The sequence below is a fragment of the Mauremys reevesii genome, linkage group 3, assembly GCF_016161935.1.
Source record: "Mauremys reevesii isolate NIE-2019 linkage group 3, ASM1616193v1, whole genome shotgun sequence".
Classification (NCBI taxonomy): domain Eukaryota; kingdom Metazoa; phylum Chordata; order Testudines; family Geoemydidae; genus Mauremys; species Mauremys reevesii.
Window position 1 is genome coordinate 26269570 of NC_052625.1, and position 27332 is coordinate 26296901.

Here is a 27332-nt window from a genome sequence, read left to right on the forward strand (position 1 = left end):
TGGGTAGGTCATACCATGCTTTGATTCTTGCTTCTCATTGCTTGTCTCACCAGGCCACCACCTGTTGTACCTGTTTTATATGGTCGATTAGAGTTAAAATCCATTCTTGTGTTAAGCCATGTGTACTGACTTCCCCAGGTACTTCCCATGAGAGCCTCATATGGAGAAAATCCTGTGCACTTTGATTCTCAGGCCCTTATTCTCATTAAGACAAAGGGGAATAACTGTGACCAGTTTTTTCCTCCCATTTCCACTCCCTTTCTTAGCTCACTTTTAATGGTACGGTTCATGTGTTCCACCTGCCCCGCAGCCTGTGGGTCATAAGCAGTATGGAAAATGATTCCAGTGAGAGCTGATAGCTCCCCTAACAGATCTGACCAGAAAGCAGCTCCTTGGTCTGAGTCAATCACTTTTGGGACCCCCCCCCAGCGAGTGAATACCTCGTTTACCAGTATTTCAGCAGTTATCCGGGCAGTTTGATATTTTGTGGGGAAAGCTTCCACACAGCTGCTGAAAGCATCCACTACCACCAACATGAATCAGTTTTTTCTGTGATCTGGTGGTAGGGGTCCTGTGTAGTCAATTTGTATTCTTTCCCAAGGTCCCCTGGGAGCTTGTCTCATTAATTTTCCTCTTAGCACTTTGTGAGGTGGGTTGTGCCTGGCACAGTCCAAACAACGTTCCAGATGTGATTTAAAATCAGCTGCCATTCCCAGCACAATCTTTTTAAAGTTCTCAGTGCCTCCTCAAACCCAGGGTGTCCCCCTGCCAAACTCCCATGCACCCAGCTTAAGAAAGCCATCCAGCTTCCCTGAGGGCACAGCATTACTGGTCCCTCAGCTGTTAAGAGACGCCAAATCCCTTCCATTAATTCCACCTTTGGCACATGCCTGACCTCAATTTTCATGATGCCTTCCAGTCCTGGTTCAGATTCTTGCAACTCTCAAATTCACCCTCCCCAATCTGTATCCACCTCACTTTTTGTTATTACTGCTACAGGCACACTCTTCTGGCTCCCAGGACCATGGGGGTGTCTGTGTTGCAGCCCGCTTGGCTTCTGCATCGGCCAAATTATTCCCTTTGCTTAGGGATCCTGTTTTTTGTGTGCCTTTACCTTTACCACATTGATCCATGTAAAACAGTGACTGAGCTCCTTCACTCGCTTCCACCAGTTAGCATGCTTGATTGTGGAGCCGTCTGTTGCCCTGAAATGATTATCCACCCACCAACTCAGCATTAATGTGACCCCACGAAATACATAATCTGAATCTACCACCACCCAACATTCTGGCTCAAATTTGGGATCCACTTCATTTAAAGATGTTAGCAAGGCTGCCAGTTCTGCCTCCTGAGCTGACCTTGCTTCTAGTGAGAAACCAATGGTGCTGACTGTCACATTTCCTGATTCTCACAACAGCTAAGCCTGCAGTTTTTCATCCCCCCAATACCTACAACTTCTATCCAAAAACCATACCAGTGTCCCCTCCTTTACCTGATTAGAGTTAGCTGCCCGAAACACCTGATGTTGGGTTTTACCTGGGCTGGCTTCACATTGGTGTGGAGTGCCAGCCAGGTGTAATCCGGCTACCCAGACTATGTGTTCCTTGTAGAGCCAGCAACCATTTGGCAATACACTACCCACTCACTTGTCCCTGTAAGATAGTATGCATGTTTAACAGCTGCAGGGGGTCATGATGAGATTGGACTATTACTTTCTGCATTCCTGTGAGGTATTTGAATTTCCCTACCCGTCAGTAGGTGCACAGCAACACCTTTTCATCCATACTTCAGTTCCACAGCACTCAAAAGTCAAGAGGCAAAGGCCACAGGTCAGTACTTTGCTCCATACTCCTGTGTTAATGCACAACCAATGGTAGTATCAGATACCAAACGGTACAGATAAGAGTTATCTCCATCCAGGGAGGCCAGCATTGGTCAAGTTTTCCTTTAGTACTCTCACTGCCTCAGTACACTCTTCTGATCACTCCCAAGTTGAGGCTTTGGTTAGGTCAGATATTTCTGGATAATTGGCCACAAAATTCCTGCAAAATCCAATTAGACCAAGAAAACTTTGCAAACTTTTAACATCCGTAGGCAGTGGCAGGGACTGAATCAATTGCAGCGGTCCCTTATCGATTTCCCTTCCCATCTGGGACACTTCCACTCCTAAGTAGGTCACACTTGTCTGTCCCATCTGAGCCTTTTTCCCATTGACCTTCAACCCTGCTCTTGCCAAAGCTTGCAGGACCTGCTCGGTTAGTTTCCTGTTTTCTTCCTCTGTCTCTGACATCAGCAAAAAGATCTCACAAAACCAAGTGGTTAGGCAACAAAATGGCAAATGAAATGTAATGTGGATAAATGTAAAGTAATGTACATTGGAAAAAAATAACCCCAACTATACATACAATATGATGGGGGGTAATTTAGCTACAACTAATCAGGAAGGAGATCTTGGAGTCATCATGGATAGTTCTCTGAAGACTTCCATGCAGTATGCAGTGGCAGTCAAAAAAGCAAACAGGATGTTAGGAATCATTAAAAAAGGGATAGAGAATAAGAATATTGCCTTTATATAAATCCATGGTATGCCCACATCTTGAATACTGTGTACAGATGTGGTCTCCTCATCTCAAAAAAGATATACTGGCATTAGAAAAGGTTGAGAGAAGGACAGCTAAAATGATTAGGGGTTTGGAGAGGGTCCCATATGAGGAGAGATTAAAGAGGCTAGGACTTTTCATCTTGGAAAAGAGGAGACTAAGGAGGGGTATGATAGAAGTATATAAAATCATGAGTGGTGTGGAGAAAGTGAATAAAGAAAAGTTATTTACTTGTTCCCATAATATAAGAACTAGGGGCCACCAAATGAAATTAATGGGCAGTAGGTTTAAAACAAATAAATGGAAGTTCTTCACACAGTGCACAGTCAACCTGTGGATCTCCTTACCTGAGGAGGTTGTGAAGGCTAGGACTATAACAGGGTTTAAAAGAGGACTAGGAGGTTAATGGAGGTTAAGTCCATTAATGACTATTAGCCAGGATGGGTAAGGAATGGTGTCCCTAGCCTCTGTTGGTCAGAGGGTGGAGATGGATGGCAGGAGAGAGATCACTTAGAATCATAGAATCATAGAATCTCAGAGTTGGAAGGGACCTCAGGAAGTCATCTAGTCCAACCCCCTGCTCAAAGCAGGACCAAACCCAACTAAATCATCCCAGCCAGGGCTTTGTCAAGCCTGACCTTAAAAACATCTAAGGAAGGAGATTCCACCACCTCCCTAGGTAACCCATTCCAGTGCTTCACCACCCTACTAGTGAAAAAGGTTTTCCTAATGTCCAACCTAAACCTCCCCCTCTGCAAATTGAGACCATTACTCCTTGTTCTGTCATCTGCTACCACTGAGAACAGTCTAGATCCATCCTCTTTGGAACCCCCTTTCAGGTAGTTGAAAGCAGCTATCAAATCCCACCTCATTCTTCTCTTCTGCAGACTAAACAATCCCAGTTCCCTCAGCCTCTCCTCATAAGTCATGTGCTCCAGCCCCCTAATCATTTTTGTTGCCCTCCGCTGGACTCTCTCCAATTTATTCACATCCTTCTTGTAGTGTGGGGCCCAAAACTGGACACAGTACTCCAAATGAGGCCTCACCAGTGCTGAGTAGAGGGGAATGATCACATCCCTCGATCTGCTGGAAATGCCCCTACTTATACAACCCAAAATGCCATTAGCCTTCTTGGCAACAAGGGCACACTGTTGACTCATATTCAGCTTTTCGTCCACCGTAACCCCTAGGTCATTTTCTGCAGAACTGCTGCCCAGCCATTCGGTCCCTAGTCTGTAACAGTGCATGGGATTCTTCCGTCCTAAGTGCAGGACTCTGCACTTGTCCTTGTTGAACCTTATCATATTTCTTTTGGCCCAATCCTCTAATGTGTCTAGGTCCCTCTGTATCCTATCCCTACCCTCCAGCGTATCAACCACTCCTCCCAGTTTAGTGTCATCTGCAAACTTCATAAGGGTGCAGTCCACACCATCCTCCAGATCGTTAATGAAGATATTGAACAAAACCGGCCCCAGCACCGACCCTTGGGGCACTCCACTTGATACCGGCTGCCAACTAGACATGGAACCATTGATCACTACCCGTTGAGCCCGACCATCTAGCCAGTTATCTATCCACCTTACCGTCCATTCATCCAGCCCATACTTCTTTAACTTGCTGGCAAGAATACTGTGGGAGACTGTATCAAAAAGTTTGCTAAAGTCCAGAAATAGCACATCCACTGCTTTCCCCTCATCCACAGAGCCGGTTATCTCATCATAGAAGGCAATTAGGTTAGTCAGGCATGACTTGCCCTTGGTGAATCCATGCTGACTGTTTCTGATCACTTTCCCCTCCTTTAAGTGGTTCAGGATTGATTCCTTGAGGACCTGTTCCATGATTTTTCCAGGGACTGAGGTGAGACTGACTGGCCTGTAGTTCCCTGGATCTTCCTTCTTCCCTTTTTTTAAAGATGGGCACTACATTACTTTTTTCCAGTCGTCCAGGACCTCCCCCGATCGCCATGATTTTTCAAAGATAATGGCCAATGGCTCTGCAATCTCATCCACCAACTCCTTTAGCACCCTCGGATGCAGCGCATCCAGCCCCATGGACTTGTGCTCGTCCAGCTTTTCTAAATAGTCCCGAACTACTTCTTTCTCCACAGAGAGCTGGTCACCTCCTCCCCATACCGTGCTGCAGAGTGCAGCTGTCTGGGAGCTGACCTTGTCTGTGAAGACAGAGGCAAAAAAAGCATTGAGTACACTAGCTTTCTCCACATCCTCCGTCACCAGGTTCCCTCCCTCATTCAGCAAGGGGCCCACACTTTCCTTGACTTTCTTCCTGTTGCTAACATACCTAAAGAAACCCTTCTTGTTACTCCTAACATCTCCAGCTAGCTGCAACTCCAAGTGTGATTTGGCCTTCCTAATTTCACACCTGCATGCCTGAGCAATACTTTTATACTCCTCCCTGGTTATTTGTCCAATCTTCCACTTCTTGTAAGCTGTTTTTTTGTGTTTAAGACGAGCAAGGATTTCACTGTTAAGCCAAGCTGGTCGCCTGCCATATTTACTTTTCTTCCTACACATCGGGATGGTTTGTTCCTGCAACCTCAATAAGGTTTCTTTAAAATACAGCCAGCTTGATCATTATTTGTTAGGTTCACTCCCTCTGGAACAGCTGGCATTGGTCACTGTCGGTAGACAGGATACTGGGCTGGATGGACATTTGGTCTGACCCAGAATGGCCATTCTTACGTTCTTAACAGATCTCCATATTGTATGCACCTTGCTGAATCCACCCCCTCCAGAGCTTGTGTCATGTATTTGTGAAAAATTGCAGGGGAATCCTTATATCCCTGTGCTAGGACTGTTCAGCTGAATTGTCTGCCCTCCTATGTGAATGCAGTTTTATACTGACACGAGGTAGCTAGTGGCAGAGACCAAAACCCATTAGCTATGTCCAAAACAGTGAAAATTCAGAATTGGGGTCCAATACGGGCTAGCATTTCAGGATACATTGCCACTATTGAGGCTGGTGAGTTGGCCAGAGCATTTAGTGCCCTGTAATTCACAGTGGGGCATCAGATACCGTTTGGCTTTGTCACTGGCCACACAGCAACATTACAAAGGGATGCAACCGCTCTAATCAATCCCCTCTGTTCCAATTCCCCAGTAGTTGCCCCCACCTCTGCCAGTGCCTCCCGAGGAATAGGATATTTTTTCTGTAGAGGAGTGCTGGAACCTTAAATGCCCCACAAACTGTGGATCGCTCAGCTCCAACCATTTCTCCAGCAAATCCACTCTCCCACCAGGTCCTGATGCCCCTGTCTGGGGTATCACCCATGGACCCTCCAAGGGATGCACCCAGCACCGTGCCTATGCCTGTATTCGATTAAGTGTATCCTGTCCTGTTTCCCCAGGGATTCACTTCATCTTATTCATCCCCGCAGTATGAGAGTACACCCCAAACAATTGTTTTGCCACCTGTCTGGGGATTAGAAATGGGTGTGCCAGTCCTGCCTCATCGATTCCCAAGGTGCCCCGTCCCAAAAGACTACGCCATATGATCACCTGGTCCTCATGAGTTAGATCCTCCATCTCCCTGCCCACCTCCACTAGCCACAGCACAAACTGATCCCAATCATCTCGAGGTACCTTTCCCAAATGGCCCCGTACTGCTTCCTGGTCCTTCAGGTAAAAGGGGCGGATTTCTGCCTGTTCTACTACTTGTGGGGCATGGTTCCCCCACCCCGCAACTGGGGCCATTATACCTGCCTCCTGCAGTTCTTCTAGGGTAGCCTCTCTCGCAGAGGCTGTAACTGTGGATCGCCGGCTTACAGTGTCAACTGGCAGTGGTGGGTACAGTGTATTTTCAGGGTAGGGTGGTGGAGGTGTCTCCTTCAGTTCCATTAGTGGGGTGGATGGTTTGGGGTCCCCAAGTTCATTGCCCCCATGTTTACATTGATACAATTCCTCCTTTAAATCTCAGACTCTCCTCCGCGTTCATCCCTCTCTTGCCGGATTGCCTCACAGGTCTCCTCTGTCCATACAGCATCCCATGCCTTCAAATCCACTACCTCTACTGCTAACGTGGATTTTTCTGTTAAAATCCGTTGCTGATCCACAGTCCCCTCCGAATCCTTAATGTGTTGGAGGAGATCGGCTTCCCTTTTTACCCAGTATGCCATCCCAGTGCACAAACCTTGTAATACCATTCCCTTTTTCCTACACTCCTTTCCCTTGGGGTCTCCCAAAACCGCCCCCATCTCCTTCTCTGTCTCATCCCAGGTGGACCCCTGCACCTGGTATGGGCCCTGATTTTTCCTTATCCGTTTGTTCAAAAAATCAGTTACCCCAGCTTTCCAGAACCCGCAACTACCATCGCGATTTTTCATCATACCCCCTCCAATCAGCTGCGTGGACTGTTGGGGAGGGGGACTTAGGTGAGTGGCAGCATGTATCTGATGCGATGTATCTGAGTCACAGCACCAAGATGTTAGAGGGCTTATTCCTTCACTCTCCCACTTCCCTGGTCCTTCTCGTGTGAACAGAGAGCAACAATACCCGAAGTCCGAAGGTGCAAACAATTCAGTGTTTATTGGGGTGAACTTGCAGCAAGCTTTCGTATGCTTTCCAGCTTATGGCTGCTCCCACTGCTTAGCCAAAGGCCTTAGCATAGGAACAGGGCCTCAGACTGTCACAGTGAGAGATGGCCCTTACACAGGCAGACAGTGATTTTGATCCTTTCTTTTATACCTCTATAACTAGCGAAATGATAAACATATACCTAAATTCCTAAAGTATAGGCCTTTACAGACAGGCCTGAATATCTATATCCTAACATACTATTTCTTTTGTTTATCATTTTTATGGTGCAAATATTTGTGATAAAAAGAATATCAAGTGAGCACTGTACACTTTGTATTCTGTGTTGTAATTGAAGTCAATATATTTGAAAATGTAGAAAAACATCGAAAATATTTAATACATTTCAGTTGGGATTCTATTGTTTAACAATGCGATTAAAAGTGCGATTAATTGTGATTAATTTTTATATTAATTGTATGAGTTAACTGCGATTAATCGACAGCCCTAAATTTTATGTTTATTATACCAAAAGGCTAGTGTAGATTGAATTTAGTCTGAGAGGGCTCAGTTGATTAACATTTATTCACTGTGGCCCCGATCCAGCAATGACTTGTGCACCTGCTCATCTGTATGTATAAGGCTAGTTGCACTATTCATGTGCATATAAATCTTTCTTCAACTTTGCTGATCCCCCTCAATCAGATTAAATTAAATCTACCCTAACCTAGTGAAAATAAAATTATTAGAAAACATCATCACATGATCCATGCCTCCTGATCTGAAAATAACTTAACTTCAATGGGACTGCTTGTCTATGTAAAGCTAAAATGGTATCTACGTCTTTTTGCAGGATCAGGGCCAATAACATGATTAGCTTGCAACAGTCTTATTTGATTAAAGATCAGACCTACGATAGCTCATTAAATTAGTGACCAGTTTATCTATGAAAGTTGTGGGGTTTTTTGTTTTTTTTTAAAGTATGCTATACTTTTCTAAATACACTATTTTTGATTGGGTGAAAGTTAGGTAGAAAAGTAGAGTATATTGTACAGCTGGTTTCAATTGAATAGTGTAAAAAGCAGTTCAGGGAAATTTGCTCAGTATATGATTGGCTGTTTGAATACTAAAAAATGGTATTTAGGAAATATTTATGAAGTAAACATCATCATAGAATCTGAGCAAGAAATACGCAAATTTTAAGAAGCCCCCTTCATCAACTTTTTTCAAAGTGAATATTGTCTCAGTTCACTCATATTAAAAATCAAGCACAAACTACAGTGTTTTGCTATAATTACATTCAATCTGTACTAGCCAGTTAGGGGATTGGACAACTGATAATTATTTTATCATCAGCTTTCAGAATATACTAAGGAGGTATGATAAATAATTGTGGTTAATGTATTTCTTTTAGTGTCAGAAAAAAGAAGAATTCATTGAAAGAATCCAAGGTTTAGATTTTGATACAAGAGCAGCTGTTGCTGCCCACATTCAAGAGGTATTTGTTACTTTTGTACTACCTAATGTCCAAGTGATTTTCATTTTTGCTGTTCTGGAATATTAAGGAAAGAAGAATAATTTTATTTAGTCAAAAACAAGGGAAATCTATTTGACATGCACATTAATGGATTGCATTAGAGAACGTTAGTTGAGAAGGCTTTATTTTATACAAATGAGAGCAAATCACATTTCTTATTAAAGGTAGTACTTTAATCAAAACATTTTTTTTCATACTGAATAGTTTTTTCCATCACAGAATCACAGTAGTGTAGATCTTGATGGGATCTTGATAGATCATATACTCCAGTCCCCCGCACTGAGGCAGGAGTAATTATTAGCTAGACCATTCCTGAGAGGTATTTGTTTAACCCAGGTGTGGCCAAACTGCAGCAAACTCTTTTACAGTTAAAGTATGGCTCAGAGCCCCGCATGCCTTCCCCATTCTCTGTCTACCAGACTGGGGGGAGGAGGGAGCTTGGGGCTTCTGCCAGAGATGACTGGTGCCTGCTGAGAGTGAGGGGGCATAATTTAAAGGTTTGACACCCCCAACAGCTTGAATTACGCCCCACCTCTTATCGTCAGTGGCCTCTCCCTGCAGCTCCCGGGTGTTAGCTTTGTGTGGAGAGGCAGCAGCAAATACCTGGGAGCTGCAGAGAGGAGCTGCTGCTTTAGCTTTGCGGGGAGAAGCAGCAGCTCTTCCTGCAGCTCCCAGCTGTTTGCTGCTGCCGCCTCTCCCCACGGCCGGCGCAGCTCCCAACTTGCCGGATCCAGCAGCTGCTTGCAGGGATGGGGCCGGCAGCACCATGTGACCTAGCCAGAAAACCCTGGCAAAAATCTGGGGGGAGGGGCATGTGATAGCACATGCCTCCCCCCACGCATTGCCTCTGGCAGAATGAAGGGTGTGTATGTGGGTGTCTTGGGACTTCAGCCCCAGCTCTCGAACTTCTGAAGATTGTGATATGTTGCTCAGAGGGTTGGTACATTTGGCCATTCCTGCTGTTCTTAAAAACCTCCAATGGCTGAGATACCATAAGTAATTTGTTCCAGTGTTTAACTATCCTTACAGTTAGGAAGCTTTTCCTGATGTCTAACCTTTAATGGGCTTAAATTGCAGCAAAGGAGATTACTTTTTGTGCTGTCCTCAGTGGATATGGAGAATAATTTATCACCCTCCTCTTTATGACAACCTTTTATGTAGTAGAAGACTGCTATCATGTACCCCCAAGACTTCTTTTCCCAAACTAAACAAACCCAATTTTTAATTCAAGTAGTGTCCCTATGGGTGCTCCATGGTAGGTGTGTTTGTGTCCCTGCACTGCTGATCATAGAACTTCAATAGTAGTGTCCATTAAGCCCACACATGTGCTGTCTGTCTCCCCTCGTGCTGAGCCACGAGGCTAGCCAGCACACGCGGGTTAAGCCTCCTCAGTTACTTCTTAACTGCCCCTTGCTAGAGACTGATTTTGCTTTGTTCACTTTTATATAAGCATTTATATTGCATCCAACGAAGTGGGTATTCACCCACGAAAGCTCATGCTCCAAAATGTCTGTTAGTCTATAAGGTGCCACAGGACTCTTTGCCCAAAAAAAATGCTTTTACAGATCCAGACTAACATGGCTACCCCTCTGATACTTGACACTTTTATATAGTTATTTTGTTAATATACTATAGTTTATTGTTCTTTACCCTCTTATTTTATCCCCCCCCAAATAAAAACAAAACAAAACTCTCCCCAAAACTTCATTTTCCTGCCTTTTTTTCCCCTTCGAGGGATCCTCACCGCCCCACCCCATGCCTCCAGTGGGTATACCCAGTTCACCAGGTTTCAAGAAGCGCCTCACTTGCAAGGAGGCAATTCCGATTGCAGACAAGCACTCTTAAGTGCATTTGTTGCCTTGGGGAGGGCCACATCCAGAAAAAGTGTAGTCTCTGCCAGCAACTCTGGCCACATTCCCATAAGGACAGACTGCTCAGGCAGAAGATTATTTTAATGGAGGCGGCTCTCAGACCCGTGCAGAACTTGTGCTGCAAGTCCCTGGATAGACATGAATCTTCTCCACAGCCATCTAAGGGCTATGGATCGAAGAAACAGACTGCTGACCCCTCTCAGAAGTCATCTTAGAGGACAGCGGGAAGTCCCCAAAAGTGCGCCCTGAGATCTCCATAGGCAATCTCCATCTCACTCAGTATCTTCGGCACCAAGACCATCTCAGTCCAGCACTCGTGGCTCACAGAGACCAACAGCAGTCGGTACTGTTGACATGCCCACGGACCTGATGGGCACAGGCTCTGAGTCATCGGCACTGAGAGACAGGAGTAAGCACTCGACTAAAAAGGCACCCTCAATACGTGAATCATCATTGGTACTATTATCGATGCCTCACCCACCCCAGAGCGAGTGGTATGGATAAGACCCCCATCCGCCTCTGACACTGGGGCAATCAGTACCAATGGAATTCTGCCAGTCCAACAACCTCCGTATATCTGATGTACCGGGATCCCCACTTCTTGGTACTACGACCTTCGCACTGAGCCTCCACTTGGCATGGGAATCGTCACCGCTGCCAGGCCTCGCGCCCCCACTCTCTAACGAAAGTTCAAACAGCGAGCTGGAGGAAAGAACATCCCAGTACTCTTCTCAGGCTCCATATGGTGCTCAGTACCAGCAATGTCCATACCCACAGATGTCCCCACCACTGACATCATGGCACTGCCACCATGCTCTATGCCACCATCACCCCCATGGTCTTATTGGGACTCACGGGAAGCATACCGCCAACATGTGTCTCAAGCGCCAAGCCTTGCCTGGGAACCCTCAAGGCATACCCCTTCAGCCATGGCTTCCAGAGCTTTGGAACCTCCACAAGACATCATGGAGAAACAGGAGGGTGATGCCAAGGAAGAGGTGACCCTGAGGTCACCTGAGGTCTTCCTCCTTTCCAGACCATTAGGCCTTCACCATCATATCTGGCAGACGACTTTCAGCTCTTCCAGCATCTGGCAAAGAGGGCGGTGGACACCCTCAAGATACCATTGAAGGAAGTGAAGGACACCCACCATCAGCTCTTTGACATCCCCCACTCCTCGTCGTCCTCCAAGATTGCCCTCCTGATTAATGAGACTATCTTAGACCCAGCAAGAACTATATGGCATATCCCAGTGACAGTATGTGCAACCTGCAAGTGGACAAAAAGTACTATGTCCTCACGAAGGAATCTTAATTCCTTTTCTCCCACCTACCCCCCAACTCCATTGTGGTGGATGCCGTCAAATCATACGGCTGACATGAGTTGAGGGCTACTCCGCAAAACTGGGATTGAAAGCGCCTGGACCTTTTTTGTAGGAAGGTGTACTCCTTGGCTATATTCCAATTCCGTATCACCAACTATCGGGTCCTCATGATGAAATATGATTATATTAACTATTCAAAGTTGAATGACTTTATTGAGTCAATCCCAATCCCAGCATAGACCATATACATCCCGATATCAACCTCAATGACAATATGAACTGCCAAGGAAGAAAGCAAAATTCCCAAGCAGAAACCATCTGTCTTGCAATCTTCGTTGTCCCAGCCTTTATGTCCAAACACCAGTTTTGACAGGTGAGTCGAGGCGCTGTTGGACCACTCCCACCAACTGATACAGCCGACCAATGCTTCACATCCATTTGACCACCGAGTGGCAGTATTCCGCGGTGCCTGGAAACCCACAACATTGGACTGATCAGTCCCTGAGATAGTTTGAACTGAGTACTCCATCCATTTCACCTCCCTACCCCCTCCACAACACCCTTCCCTGTCTCTATTCAGGGACTCTTCACGTGAGTTTAGAATGACAAGTCAATAATTTCCTCCAGTTAGGAGCCATAGAACCAGTACCTCAACATCTACAAGGAAGAGGATTGTACTCTCTTTATTTCCTAATACTGAAGAGGAAGGGAGTTTAGAGACCCATACCAGACCTCAGAACTCTCAACAAGTTTGTCCAGGCTCAAAAATTCAAAATAGTCACTTTATTTACAATCATTCCAGCATTTGAACAGGGAGACTGGTTTTCCGTCCTCGACCTTCAGGGCACATACTTTCACATCTCCATCCTACCGGCTCACAGATGATTTCTCAGATTTATCCTGGAACAAGACCACTATGGATACAGAGTGCTCTCCTTTGGGCTATTGTCGGCCTTGAGAGTATTGACTAAGGTTCTCAGGGTGATAGCCACTCACTCTCTGAAGAGATAAAGATTTACCTTTACCCTGATGATTGCCTCCTCAGAGCCCAATCTCTCCAGGAGTCTCACCGAGTCACCAAAGCAGTTATTTACAGAGGTGAGCCCTACAGATCAAAATCCAGAACTCCGCTCTCACTCTGATGCAATGTCTGAATTCATAGGGACTGACTTTGACTCGTTACAGGCCAGAGCACTCTTTTTTTCTCAGCACAGATTTCTTTCATTAGCCACACTTTTAGACACTGTTCAAAGCAGCCTGCAAATATCAGCCAGACTCTTCCTCCAACTCCTGGAGCATAGGGCAATGAGCACAGCAGTGATACCACATGCCAGGTTTCACATGCAGTGCCTCTAAATGTGGTTCAGCTTGGTCTACAAACAGGGACAGGCTGGACAAATCTCTGTCACCACCCACCAGGGTCAAAAACTCCCTAGACTGGTGGAAGAGCCCAACCAACATTTGCAAAGGGATCCCCTTCTCCCAAACCTCACCATCATTGCTTCTCACCATCAATACATCACTGATCTGGTGGGTTGCAAATCTAAACGGCCTCACAACACAAGTGGTCACCCATGGAGATGTTCCTTCACATCAATCTCCTCAAGCTAAGAACAGTAAGGAACGCCTGCACTCATTTCCTCTAGCTGATCACAGGATCACACATGAAGATCCTAACAGACAACATGGCCTAGGTACAATAGTCAGGGGGGAGCCAAATCACCCTTCATATGCAGTGAGGTGATCAGGCTATGGAACTGGTGCATCTCCCACAACGTTACATTGTCTGCACACAAAACTTGATAGTGGACAATCTCAGTTGCAAATTCCCACACATCATAGAATCATAGAATCTCAGAGTTGGAAGGGACCTCAGGAGGTCATCTAGTCCAATCCCCTGCTCAAAGCAGGACCAATTCCCAACTAAATCATCCCAGCCAGGGCTTTGTCAAGCCTGACCTTAAAAACCTCTAAGGAAGGAGATTCCAGCACCTCCCTTGGTAACCCATTCCAGTGCTTCACCACTCTGAGTGAAAAAGTTTTTCCTAATATCCAATCTAAACCTCCCCCACTGCAACTTGAGACCATTACTCCTTGTTCTGTCATCAGGTACCACTGAGAACAGTCTAGATCCATCCTCTTTGGAACCCCCTTTCAGGTAGTTAAAAGCAGCTATCAAATCCCCCCTCATTCTTCTCTTCTGCAGACTAAACAATCCCAGTTCCCTCAGCCTCTCCTCATAAGTCATGTGCTCCAGCCCCCTAATCATTTTTGTTGCCCTCCGCTGGACTCTCTCCAATTTTTCCACATCCTTCTTGTAGTGTGGAGCCCAAAACTGGACACAGTACTCCAGATGAGGTCTCACCAATGTCGAATAGAGGGGAATGATCACATCCCTCGATCTGCTGGAAATGCCCCTACTTATACAGCCCAAAATGCCATTAGCCTTCTTGGCAACAAGGGCACACTGTTGACTCATATCCAGCTTCTCGTCCACTGTAACCACTAGGTCCTTTTCTGCAGAACTGCTTCCTAGCCATTCGGTCCGTAGTCTGTAACAGTGAATGGGATTCTTCCGTCCCTCTTGTTATACTTCTTTTGCATTCTTACAATTAAATAGCGCATAAAGGTTGTTTTCACAATTATTTCTTTCTCTTATAGGTAACTCATAATCAGGAAAATGTGTTTGATCTGCAGTGGATGGATGTCAGCATTCTGTCACAAGAATATATCGAGCCTCTCTTGAAAAATATGGCATTACATTTAAAAAGACTTATAGATGAAAGAGATGAACATTCTGAGGTATGTATGTGCTTAATTATTTAAAAATAAAAAGTATAAGAAAGCACCTTTTTAAAATTAAACCGTTTGGAATTTTTGAAAATAGATAATATACGTTCTTTGAACTTTATCAGTTGGCAGCATGGCTTGAAATAAGACTTCTTCATATTGTTCCTTATCTCGATTCCATGTTAGGTGTGTGTGTGCCCACGTGCATGGTCAATGGAAATTTTTCCTCTAGTGGTATCTGTAAGGCCAGCTCTGGAGCCCCAGGCTTATGTGCCAATATGTTGGGCGCCATTGGCCCTGCGCCATCTCAGCTCCTTCTTTCTGTTAGTGATGGTGTTGGAATGCTCCTTGCTTTCACAAGCCCCATAGTGATTTCTTTCGCTTGGACTCTTTTGAGTTTTTCTTGTACATAGTTATTGTAGTTTTAGTATTATAATTAGTAATCATTAGTAGTGGAGTCCCGTTGGGGACATAGCCCCAGGGATGGGGGGCTATGCCAAGCCACTTAGTGCGCAGAAACTGCGCAGATGCAGCATTCTAAAAAAAAGCACCTCGATGACAGGTGTACACTGCGCCTTGGCTACAGTGCTGCGGTGCCAGTGTAGACACCGTGGTGATTACAGTGCTGCGATTGGCCTCTGGGAAGTGTTCCACAATACCTGTTCTCTCCTCTCTGGCCATTGGTTTGAACTCTACTGCCCTGCCCTCAGGTGACCGTCAGCCCCACCCCATACATTCCTTTGCAAATTTGAAAGTCCCCTTCCTGTTTGTTCAGTGATTTGTGCAGTGGTCTCAGCGCATCTTTCCAGGTGGCCATGTCTGCTCTATGCACCAGGCAATCCTCCGCTTGGAGCAATGCCGAGCTGCTGGACCTCGTCGGGATTTGGGGAGAGGAGGCAGTGCAGTCACAGCTGCACTCCAGCCATTGGAATTTTAATACCTACAGACAGATTTCTAGATGCATGATAGAAAGGGGCCATGACGGGACACATTACAGTGCAGGGTCAAAGTGAAGGAGCTGCGGAACGCCTACCACAAGGCACGGGAGGCAAACCACCACTCTGGTGCTGCACCCACGAGCTGCCGGTTCTACAAAGAGCTGGACGCGATACTCAATGGTGACCCGACATCCACTGGAAAGTCCCCTGTGGATACTTTGTTGCCAGTCGAGAGTGGACCAAGCCAGGAGGAAACAATCTTGGATGAAGAGGGGGAGGGGGACCCACAGGCAGAGTATAAGTTGGAGGCCAGAGATGCATGCAGTCAGGAGCTCTTTTCTACCCCGGAGGAGCCTAGCCAGTCACAGCAGTCGGATATTGGCGAAGCGCAAACAGAAGATGAGGCCCCTGGTAAGTGGATCTGATTTTGGGAATTGCTGAAGCGAGTTGTTGGGGGCAGGAAGGTTGCAGAAAGCAGGCTTATCTCCCAACTCATGCCTAGTTTGAGCGGCGGAACAGGCTGTTGATAGACTCCCTCACTTCGTGGGAATTTCCCTCAGAGATCACCAGGAAACTCTCATGGAGATACTGGGCAATCCACTGTCACAGGTTCCTTGGCAGAGCTGCTTTGTTTCTTGCCTCATTAACAGTAACTTTCCCACGCCACTGTGCCATCACCATAGCTGCACACAAGCTAGCCGCATAGGGGCCAGGGCAGAAACCGCAGTCTTGGAGAAGACACTCCCTTGATGTCCTGCTCACCCTCAGCAGCGAGATATCTTCCATAATGATCATCTGCTGTGGAAAGTGTGGGGACTGGAATGATTATCAGCCCCCCCCTGCAGTGCTGGTTCTCCCCAGCTGCCCAAGAGCCAAGTGCCCAGTGTACAGCAGGGTCTGCGAACAGTGATTTACCCAGCCCCTGCAGCTACTCACCATTTTGGGGGTCTTGTGGCTTATGTGTGCTTGCCTGGGGTCAGCCAGTTAGTGTCAGGTATGTGAGTACTGGCTATGTTTCAAACCACTGAAACAGTGTTGTCTGTGTTGCAAACAATACTGTAAAATGTTGCATTTAAACTTCACAGAGATGACCTTGGGAGGACAGCCTCCCTTATTGGCAGCAGAACGGTTGCGAAGAATTCGAAAGCGGTCAAGAAGAACTAAGGAGGACTTTATGTGTGAGGTTATGATGCACTCTGCTGCTGAGAAAAAGGAATTGAAGGAGTTGTGGGACAGTGAGAAGAAGGACCAAAAGGAGATCACGGCACACCGGAAAGAAGCCACGGAGCGGCTCTCAACAGTTATGGAACACCAAGCGGACATGCTCCAGGTGATACTAGCTCTTCAAACCAAGCTTCTCCGTGCCTGCCCTCCCCTGCAGCCACTGTCGCAAAACTCTTTCCCATGCACACCCTCCACACCGCCAACACACTCTTAACCTCTGGCTCCACTCTCTACCCTCAGAATTCCACACCTCCCTCCTCACAGTACAGCAGTGTGAACTCCCAATACCCACTGCACTCAACACCCATCCATCTGCAGTTTGGCCCTGCTGAAGTACAGCACCCGCTGCATCATACTCTAAAAGAGAAGGTTGGTTATGATCTCTGGACATACACAAATCTGCAGCCGTGCCAGGACCTCTCCTCCTCTTGACACCTTCCATTCCCACATTCCTTCCATTCCTCCATCCTTGCCGATGAATTTTTTTATTTGACTCTCTCCTCTGGTTGTTGTCTTTCAATAAAAGAATTGTGTTTGTTTGAAAGCAATCTTTATTCTATTAAGCGAAAGCAAAAAGAGCACTGCAAAACAACATACATAGAGCTATTTTAAGGCCCCTTCTTGCCTCATGTGCACCAATCATGTCCTAGCATTACAAGCACTGCAATCCCGATCATAGCAACAAATATTAGTGGCTTTCAGCTTCAAATTGCTGCCTCAAAGCATCCCTGATCCTTATGGCCCCACACTGTGCCCCTCTAATAGCCCTGGTCTCTGGCTGTTCAAACTCAGCCTCCAGGTGCTGAGCCTCTGTGGTCCAGCCCTGAGTGAAGCTTTCACCCTTCCCTTCACAAATATTATGGAGCGTACAGCATGCGGCTATAAGCATAAGAATATTATTATCAGCCATGTCCAGCTTCCCATACAGGCATCGCCAGCGGGCTTTTAAACAGCTGAATGCACACTCTACAGTCATTCTGCACTTACTCAGCCTGTTGTTGAACTGTTACTTGCTGCTCTCAAGTTGTCCCATGGATGGCTTCATGAGCCACAGCATTAAGAGGTAGGCGGGGTCTCCCAGGATCACAATGGGCATTTCTACTTCCCCCACGGTGATCTTCTGGTCTGGGAAGAAAGTCCCTGCCTGCAGCTTCTTGAACAGGCCAGTGTTCCAAAAGATGCATACGTCATGCACCTTTCTGGCCAGCCAGAGTTAATGTCTGTGAAACGCCCACTGTGATCCAAAAGCGCCTGGAGAACCATTGAGAAATACCCCTTGTGATTAATGTATTCGGTGGCTAGGTGGTCTGTTGCTGGAATTGGAATGTGCGTACCATCGATCGCCCCTCCGCAGTTAGGGAAGCCCATTTGTGCAAAGCCATCCACAATGTCATGCACATTGCCCAGAGTCACGGTCTTTCGGAGCAGGATGCGATTAATGGGCCTGCACACTTGTATCAACACAAGTCCAGTGGTCGACTTTCCCACTCCGAACTGGTTAGCAGCCGATCAGTAGCAGTCTGAAGTAGCCAGCTTCTACAGTGCAATCACCATGTGCTTCTCCAACGGCAGGGCAGCTCTCATTCTTGTGTCTTTGCGCCTCAGGGGTAATGGGAGCTCATCACACAGTCCCATGAACGTGGCTTTCCTTTCAGTGGGTTTGATCACTGTGCATTCAGTGAAGCACATGTGTAGGGCTTTGCAGGTTTGGAACTCTAGATAGTAAACTCTTTAAGGTAGGGGCCACATCTTATTTTGATACAGAGCCTAGAGTAATGGGGCTCCAATCTTGTTTGGGAACCTCAGGCACTAGCACAATACTATTAATGAAAACAACAAAAAATAAAGCTTTTGCAATCATAGCACCTTTCATCTGAAGATCTTAAATTGTTTTACAATATTAATTAATTTTGCCCCAAATATCCTGGAGAGATAGGTAAGTATTAATACCCCATTTTACAGTTGAGGAAGAAAACAAAAGAGAGATTAGGCTCCTACTTACAAAAATCTTGCATTTAAAGTTAGGCGGTTTTTCAACTGCTTGTGTACATATATTTTCCACTTTAATTCCTTCACCTTAGGTGTGTGCGTGCCCCATGCACTTGAGCTGGGGACTTGATTAGCCGTACCTCTGGAGGTGACGCATGCACCCTGTGTCCTGATGCCTCCCTCAGAGGGCTAAAAGGGCATGGCTGCCTCAGCCCTCTCTCAGTTCCTTCTTATTGCCTGTGACTACAGAGTCAAGCCTCACAGCTCACTGTTGTTGGCACTTATCAGCACTTCTTTTGTACATATTTACACAGAGAGTTAATGCATGACAAGACAGGATGTAATTCTACAGTGCTGTAGCCTGCCACAAACTAAGGACATGTCTACACTACAAAGTTAAGTCAACTTAATTTCATAGAATCATAGAAGATTAGGGTTGGAAGAGACATCCGGAGGTCATCTAGTCCAAACCCCTGCTCAAGGCAGGACCAACATGAACTAAATCATCCTAGCCAGGGCTTTGTCAAGCTGGGCCTTAAAAACCTCTAAGGATGGAGATAGGAATAGGTTACCTAGGGAGGTGGTGCAGTGCTCCACCAGCCTCCTAGAATCATAGAATCTCAGGGTTGGAAGGGACCTCAGGAGGTCATCTAGTCCAACCACCTGCTCAAAGCAGGACCAAACCCAACTAAATCATCCCAGCCAGGGCTTTGTCAAGCCTGACCTTAAAAACCTCTAAGGAAGGAGATTCCACCACCTCCCTAGGTAACCCATTCCAGTTCTTCACCACCCTACTAGTGAAAAAGTTTTTCCTAATATCCAACCTAAACCTCCCCCTCTGCAACTTGAGACCATTACTCCTTGTTCTGTCATCTTCTACCACTGAGAACAGTCTAGATCCATCCTCTTTGGAACCCCCTTTCAGGTAGTTGAAAGCAGCTATCAAATCCCCCCTCATTCTTCTCTTCTGCAGGCTAAACAATCCCAGTTCCTTCAGCCTCTCCTCATAAGTCATGTGCTCCAGCCCCCTAATCATTTTTGTTGCCCTCCGCTGGACTCTCTCCAATTTATCCACATCCTTCTTGTAGTGTGGGGCCCAAAACTGGACACAGTACTCCAAATGAGGCCTCACCAGTGCTGAGTAGAGGGGAATGATCACATCCCTCGATCTGCTGGAAATGCCCCTACTTATACAACCCAAAATGCCATTAGGCTTCTTGGCAACAAGGGCACACTGATGACTCGTATTCAGCTTTTCGTCCACCGTAACCCCTAGGTCCTTTTCTGCAGAACTGCTGCCCAGCCATTCGGTCCCTAGTCTGTAGCAGTGCATGGGATTCTTCCGTCCTAAGTGCAGGACTCTGCACTTGTCCTTGTTGAACCTCATCATATTTCTTTTGGCCCAATCCTCTAATTTGTCTAGGTCCCTCTGTATCCTATCCCTACCCTCCAGCGTATCAACCACTCCTCCCAGTTTAGTGTCATCTGCAAACTTGCTAAGGGTGCAGTCCACACCATCCTCCAGATCGTTAATGAAGATATTGAACAAAACCGGCCCCAGCACCGACCCTTGGGGCACTCCACTTGATACCGGCTGCCAACTAGACATGGAACCATTGATCACTACCCGTTGAGCCCGACCATCTAGCCAGTTTTCTATCCACCTTACCGTCCATTCATCCAGCCCATACTTCTTTAACTTGCTGGCAAGAATACTGTGGGAGACTGTATCAAAAGCTTTGCTAAAGTCCAGAAATAGCACATCCACTGCTTTCCCCTCATCCACAGAACCGGTTATCTCATCATAGAAGGCAATTAGGTTAGTCAGGCATGACTTGCCCATGGTGAATCCATGCTGACTGTTCTTGATCACTTTCCCCTCCTTTAAGTGGTTCAGAATTGATTCCTTGAGGACCTGTTCCATGATTTTTCCAGGGACTGAGGTGAGACTGACTGGCCTGTAGTTTCCTGGATCTTCCTTCTTCCCTTTTTAAAGATGGGCACTACATTAGCTTTTTTCCAGTCATCCGGGATCTCCCCCGATCGCCATGATTTTTCAAAGATTAATGGCCAATGGCTCTGCAATCTCATTAGCCAACTCCTTTAGCACCCTCGGATGCAGCGCATCCAGCCCCATGGACTTGTGCTCATCCAGCTTTTCTAAATAGTCCCGAACTACTACTTTCTCCACAGAGAGCTGGTCACCTCCTCCCCATACCGTGCTGCAGAGTGCAGCTGTCTTGGAGCTGACCTTGTCTGTGAAGAGATAGGCAAAAAAAGCATTGAGTACACTAGCTTTCTCCACATCCTCTGTCACTAGGTTCCCTCCCTCATTCAGCAAGGGGCCCACACTTTCCTTGACTTTCTTCCTGTTGCTAACATACCTGAAGAAACCCTTCTTGTTACTCCTAACATCTCCGGCTAGCTGCAACTCCAAGTGTGATTTGGCCTTCCTAATTTCACTCCTGCATGCCTGAGCAATACTTTTATACTCCTCCCTGGTTATTTGTCCAATCTTCCACTTCTTGTAAGCTGTTTTTTTGTGTTTAAGACGAGCAAGGATTTCACTGTTAAGCCAAGCTGGTCGCCTGCCATATTTACTTTTCTTCCTACACATCGGGATGGTTTGTTCCTGCAACCTCAATAAGGATTCTTTAAAATACAGCCAGCTTTCCTCGACTCCTTTCCCCGTCATATTATTCTCCCAGGGGACCTTGCCCATCAGTTCCCTGAGGGAGTCAAAGTCTGCTTTTCTGAAGTCCAGCGTCTCTGTTCTACTGCTCTCCTTTCTTCCTTGTATCAGGATCCTGAACTCGACCATCACTACCTCCCAGGTTCCCATCCACTATTGCTTCCTCTACTATGTCTTCCCTGTTTGTGAGCAGCAGGTCAAGAAGAGCTTTTCCCCTAGTTGGTTCCTCCAGCACTTGCACCAGGAAATTGTCCCCTAAACTTTCCAGAAACTTCCTGGATTGTCTGTGCACTGCTGTATTGCTCTCCCAGCAGATATCAGGGTGATTAATGTCACCCATGAGAACCAGGGCCTGTGATCTAGCAACTTCTGTTAGTTGCTGGAAGAAAGCCTCGTCCACCTCATCCCCCTGGTCTGGTGGTCTGTAGCAGACTCCCACCACGACATCACCCTTGTTGTTCAGACTTCTAAATTTAATCCAGAGACTCTCAGGTTTTTCTGCAGTTTCATATTGGAGCTCTGAGCAGTCATACTGCTCTCTTGCATACAACGCAACTCCCCCACCTTTTCTGCCCTGCCTATCCTTCCTGAACAGTTTATATCCATCCATGACAGTACTCCAATCATGTGAGTTATCCCACCAAGTCTCTGTTATTCCTAGTAAAATAGTGTTTCCTAATATCCAAACTAGACCTTCCCCACTGCAACTTGAGACCATTGCTTTTTGTTCTGTCATCTGCCACCATTGAGAACAGCCGAGCTCCATCCTTTTTGGAACCCCCCTTCAGGTAGTTGAAGGCTGCTATCAAATCCCTCCTCACTCTTCTCTTCTGCAGACTAAACAAGTTCAGTTCCCTCAGCCTCTCCTCGTAAGTCATGTGTCCCAGCCCCCTTATCATTTTTGTTGCCCTCCGCTGGATGTGGAGTTGTCCACATCCTTTCTGTAGTGGGGGGCCCAAAACTGGATGCAGTACTCCAGATGTGGCGTCACCAGTGCCGAATAGAGGGGAATAATCACTTCCCTCAATCTGCTGGCAATGCTCCTACTGATGCAGCCCAATATGCCGTTAGCCTTCTTGGCAACAAGGACACACTGCTGACTCATATCCAGCTTCTCATCCACTGTAATCCCCAGGTTCTTTTCTGCAGAACTGCTCCGTAGCCAGTCATTCCCCAGCCTGTAGCGGTGCATGAGATTCTTCCTTCCTAAGTGCAGGACTCTGTACTTGTCGATGTTGAACCTCATCAGATTTCTTTTAGCCCAATCCTCCAATTTGTCTAGGTCGCTCTGGACCCTATCCCTACCCTCCAGTATATCTACCTCTTACCCCAGCTTAATTTAAGTCGACATGTAACCGCTGGAGTAATTAAGTTGATTGGGCTTGCCCAAACCACGCTCATTGTCTTGGTGGAGTCCATCCTCACTAGCAGCGCTTGCATCGATGCAGAGAGCAGTGCACCATGGATAGCTATCTCACAGTGCAACTAGCCTTAGGGTTTTTTGGGAAGGGCTTTCAGTGCCTCGTGGGACCAAAACATTGTCTCAGGTTAGAATGGGAACATGGCTTTGACCTCCCATGAATCAGTTTCCTACCTCCCTGTCTCCCTACCCTGATATCAGTGGCAAACAACCCATACTTTTTTCATGCCTGTTTTTGAAAGCCTGGCTTAGCCACATGTACATCATAGCCCAAGAAGTATAGACCCTGCTCAGCTGTGCTCTCTTGTTGTGAGCATTGCAAACGCCTCACACCTTATCCTGCAGTATTTCCAGAGCTGAGACATGAGCTGCTGCATGGAACATTGCGATGTCCTTCAAGCAGCCCTGTTGCAAGCCATAGAATGAAACAATTCCCAGTTGCCGCTAGCGGTCGCACAGCAGCTGAACATGGTGGAACTCCATTTCTGGTCCCGGGAAAAAAGCACTGACTGGTGGGATTGCATCATTATGTAGTTATGGGATGATGACCAATGGCTGCAGAACTTTCAAATGTGGAAGGCCACTTTGCAGGAACTTTGTGCAGAGCTTTCTCCAACCCTGAAGCGTAGCAATACTAAAGCTGCTCTGAGAGCGGAGAAGTGAGTGATGATTGCTTTGTGGAAGCTAGCAATGCCGGACTGCTACTGGTCAGTGTAGAATCCATTTGGAGTTGGTAAATCCACTGTGGAAGCTGTTGTGATCCAAGTTTGCAGGGCCATTAATTGACTTCTGCTAAGTAGGGTAGTGACTCTGGGAAATGTGCAGGATATAGTGGATGGTTTTGCTGCAATGGGGTTCCCTAACTGTGGTGGGCAATATATGACATGCATATCCCTATCTTGGCACCAGACTACCTAGCCAAAGAGTACATAAACTGAAAGGGATACCTCTCAATGGTGTTGCAAGTGCTGGTGGATCACAGGGAGCATTTCATGTACATCAACGTGGGATGGCCAGGAAAGGTGCATGACGTGTGCATCTTTAGGATCACAGGTCTGATCATAAAGCTGCAATCAGAGACTTTCTTTCTAGATTGCAAAATAACCATTGATGATGTAGAAATGCCAATGTGATCCTTGGAGACTCAGCATCATCCTTGCTCCCATGGCTCATGAAGCCATACACTGACCACCTGGAGAGTAGGCTGAGCAAGTGCAGAATGGTGGTGGAATGTGCCTTTGGACATTTAAAGAGTCACTGGCGCAGTTGGCTTACTAGGTTAGACCTCAGTGAAAGCAATATCCCCATTGTTATCGCTGCCTGCTGTGGGCTCCATAATATCTGTGCGGTGAAGGGAGAGAAATTCCCACAGGGATGGGGTGTGAAGACGATAGGCTGGTAGCTAATTTTGAGCAGCCAGATACCAGGGCAATAAGAAGAGCCCAGCAAAGAGCTCTGCCTTTCCAGGAGACTTTGAAAACCTGTTTCAGTAATGAGCCACAGTAATGTGTGCCACTTCCCTCTGCTGTGCCTTCCCATACCATCCCCTCCATTGCATCAGTTTCGTACCTCCCCTTTCACCCACCAAATCCCCATGCTTAGAATAAATAGAGTATTTCATTATTGAAACATTGACTTTAATTGCACAAAGGAACTGAAAGACCTGGAAAATAGTTTAACCTTGAGCAAACTGTTTGATAAAATTGGGAGGGGAGAAACCAAGTCAGCTTGTCTGTGTAAGCACAGAAGTCTTGCCTATCAAAGGTCTTCGAATGACCGCCATTTGCTCTTAGTACCCTCCCCAGGTGTTGAATGGAAGGGATACTGCACCTCCCCCCACACACTTCCTGAAAGTTTCGGGGAAGGGGATTTTGGAATAGGGTGATGTTTGCAGGCCATTCTGCAGGGGCTGCAGAGGGAGTCTAGCCTCAAGCTGTTTTTCTTAAAGCTCAATCAGATGCCTCAACATATCTGATTGATCCTTCATAATCCTCAGCATCTCATCTTGTATGGAACGTTCATGCTCCTAGGATACTCTTGCTCTCCATGTCCGTGTTCAGTTTTTCAGACAATGAAATCCTCCAGGCTCTTAACTCTGAATCACCCGTCCCAGAGGTATTCATTATCCCGTTGAACATGTCATCACTAGTGTTCCCTCTAATTTTTTACGTCTATGCATGGAATACATTTGGTTGTGTCACACATCACCTCAATATTGGTGCACATATCACCTTCATCTTGGTGCACATAACAAAATTAATGTGGTGGGGTGGGGCCGAGAGGTTCAGAGTGTGGGAGGGGACTTGGCTATGGCAAAGGTTGGGATGTGGGAGGATGAGGGCTCTGGCTGAGGATGTGGGCTCTGGGGTGGGGCTGGGGATGAGGGGTTTAGCATGCGGGAGGTGGCTCAGGGTTAGGGCAGAGGGTGGTGGTGCAGGGGCTGCAGTCTCTGGGGTGGGGCCAAGGATGAGAGGTTTGGGGTGTGGAACGGGGCTCAGGGCTGGGGCAGAGGGTTGGGGTGCAGTGAGGGGGTGGGCTCTGGGGTGGGGTCAGGGATGAGGGGTTTGAGATGCAGGCTGCTGTGGGGAGAGATGACTCATCCCAGCCCTCTCTCACCACAGCAGCTTGGGGCTGGGGGAGAGGCGCCTCTCCCCAACTGTGGCAACTCTGGCAGGGCTGGGTTGGGCCAAGGGAGGAGCTCTTCTCCCTGGTAGCTCCAGCAGGGCTGGGCCAGGCCGAGGAAAGGGCTTTTCTCCTCCGGCCGAGGCAGGTCCGCGCTGGAGCCGGCGGTGAGGGACTCCTCTCCCCCAGCTGTGGCAGGTCGTGCAAGGTTTAATAGGCAGCTGCGCAGTCGCACAGCTTAGAAGGAATTTAGGTCATCGCACATTCTTTTTCTGTCTTCTAATCTGTGAAAGTCTCTCCGACAGTGTGGAGGAAATACTAAAGGCCAAGCTTTCTACTGTAAGGCATGCAAAGCACAAGGCAACCATTGTCAGTGCATACCCTAGTACAAAGTTGCTGTTTTATAATCACACTCCTTATTACACTGAAGTGGAAGCCAGAACATAATCAGTATCCCTAGCTATTCAATAAACTAGTTTGCTGTTCCAGCCAAGATGAGTATGGTCCAGCGGTATGGGTAATGGGCCTTGTGCTGCAACTTGTGGGCAACCCGTGTCGGGTGCACAAGTGGGCAGATGAGGAATACCCCCCTCCCCTTCACAGTGTGGATGGTGCTTGGAGACTGGGGACCAGTGTTAATCTTCCCGAACTGTGGTCTTTGTCCATGGTGGCTCCAAGGGGGGAGGGGGTTGTGGCCACGAGAGAACCTAGGAACTGTCCCCCCCCCTTTAACACTGCTGATAGCAGTTGACCTGGGCTTGCAGATTCCAAGGTCAAGCAGATCCCTGCTATCCAAATCACAGGCATGTTAAGGAAAACGGGGTTGAGGTACCTGGAAATCACCATGGGTGGGGGAATCACATGCTCTGTTTGCAGTACAGGCACTTACAATCATAGAATATCAGGGTTGGAAGGGACCTCAGGAGGTCATCTAGTCCAACCCCCTGCTCAAAGCAGGACCAATCCCCAACTAAATCAAAATGTAATGAAATGTAATGAAAACTTCCACCATCTCCCCTAGGTGACCCTATGGGTTATCAGTCTCCTGAGGGTAACAGAGGTATAGAATCATAGAATCATAGAATCTCAGGGTTGGAAGGGACCTCAGGAGGTCATCTAGTCCAACCCCCTGCTCAAAACAGGACCAAACCCAACTAAGTCATCCCAGCCAGGGCTTTGTCAAGCCTGACCTTAAAAACCTCTAAGGAAGGAGATTCCACTACCTCCCTAGGTAACCCATTCCAGTTCTTCACCACCCTACTAGTGAAAAAGTTTTTCCTAATATCCAACCTAAACCTCCCCCTCTGCAACTTGAGACCATTACTCCTTGTTCTGTCATCTTCTACCACTGAGAACAGTCTAGATCCATCCTCTTTGGAACCCCCTTTCAGGTAGTTGAAAGCAGCTATCAAATCCCCCCTCATTCTTCTCTTCTGCAGACTAAACAATCCCAGTTCCCTCAGCCTCTCCTCATAAGTCATGTGCTCCAGCCCCCTAATCATTTTTGTTGCCCTCCGCTGGACTCTCTCCAATTTATCCACATCCTTCTTGTAGTGTGGGGCCCAAAACTGGACACAGTACTCCAAATGAGGCCTCACCAGTGCTGAGTAGAGGGGAATGATCACATCCCTTGATCTGCTGGAAATGCCCCTACTTATACAACCCAAAATGCCATTAGCCTTCTTGGCAACAAGGGCACACTGTTGACTCATACTCAGCTTTTCGTCCACCGTAAGCCCTAGGTCCTTTTCTGCAGAACTGCTACCCAGCCATTCGGTCCCTAGTCTGTAGCAGTG

At 47.0% G+C, this 27332-nt stretch overlaps 1 protein-coding gene across 16 annotated transcripts in view; it reads left to right on the forward strand.

Annotated features, from left to right (window-relative positions):
• The window catches only part of CCDC88A (coiled-coil domain containing 88A), a 374196-nt gene that overhangs the window by 130177 nt on the left and 216687 nt on the right, over positions 1 to 27332 (forward strand). For 15 of the 16 annotated variants that reach the window (XM_039529475.1, XM_039529472.1, XM_039529474.1 and 12 more), the window contains 2 exons: positions 8544 to 8627; positions 14523 to 14663. In XM_039529475.1, coding sequence (XP_039385409.1) covers positions 8544 to 8627; positions 14523 to 14663 — 225 coding nt within the window. The remainder of the gene's footprint in view (positions 1 to 8543; positions 8628 to 14522; positions 14664 to 27332) is intronic. The other variant, XM_039529467.1, reaches the window with a different exon arrangement.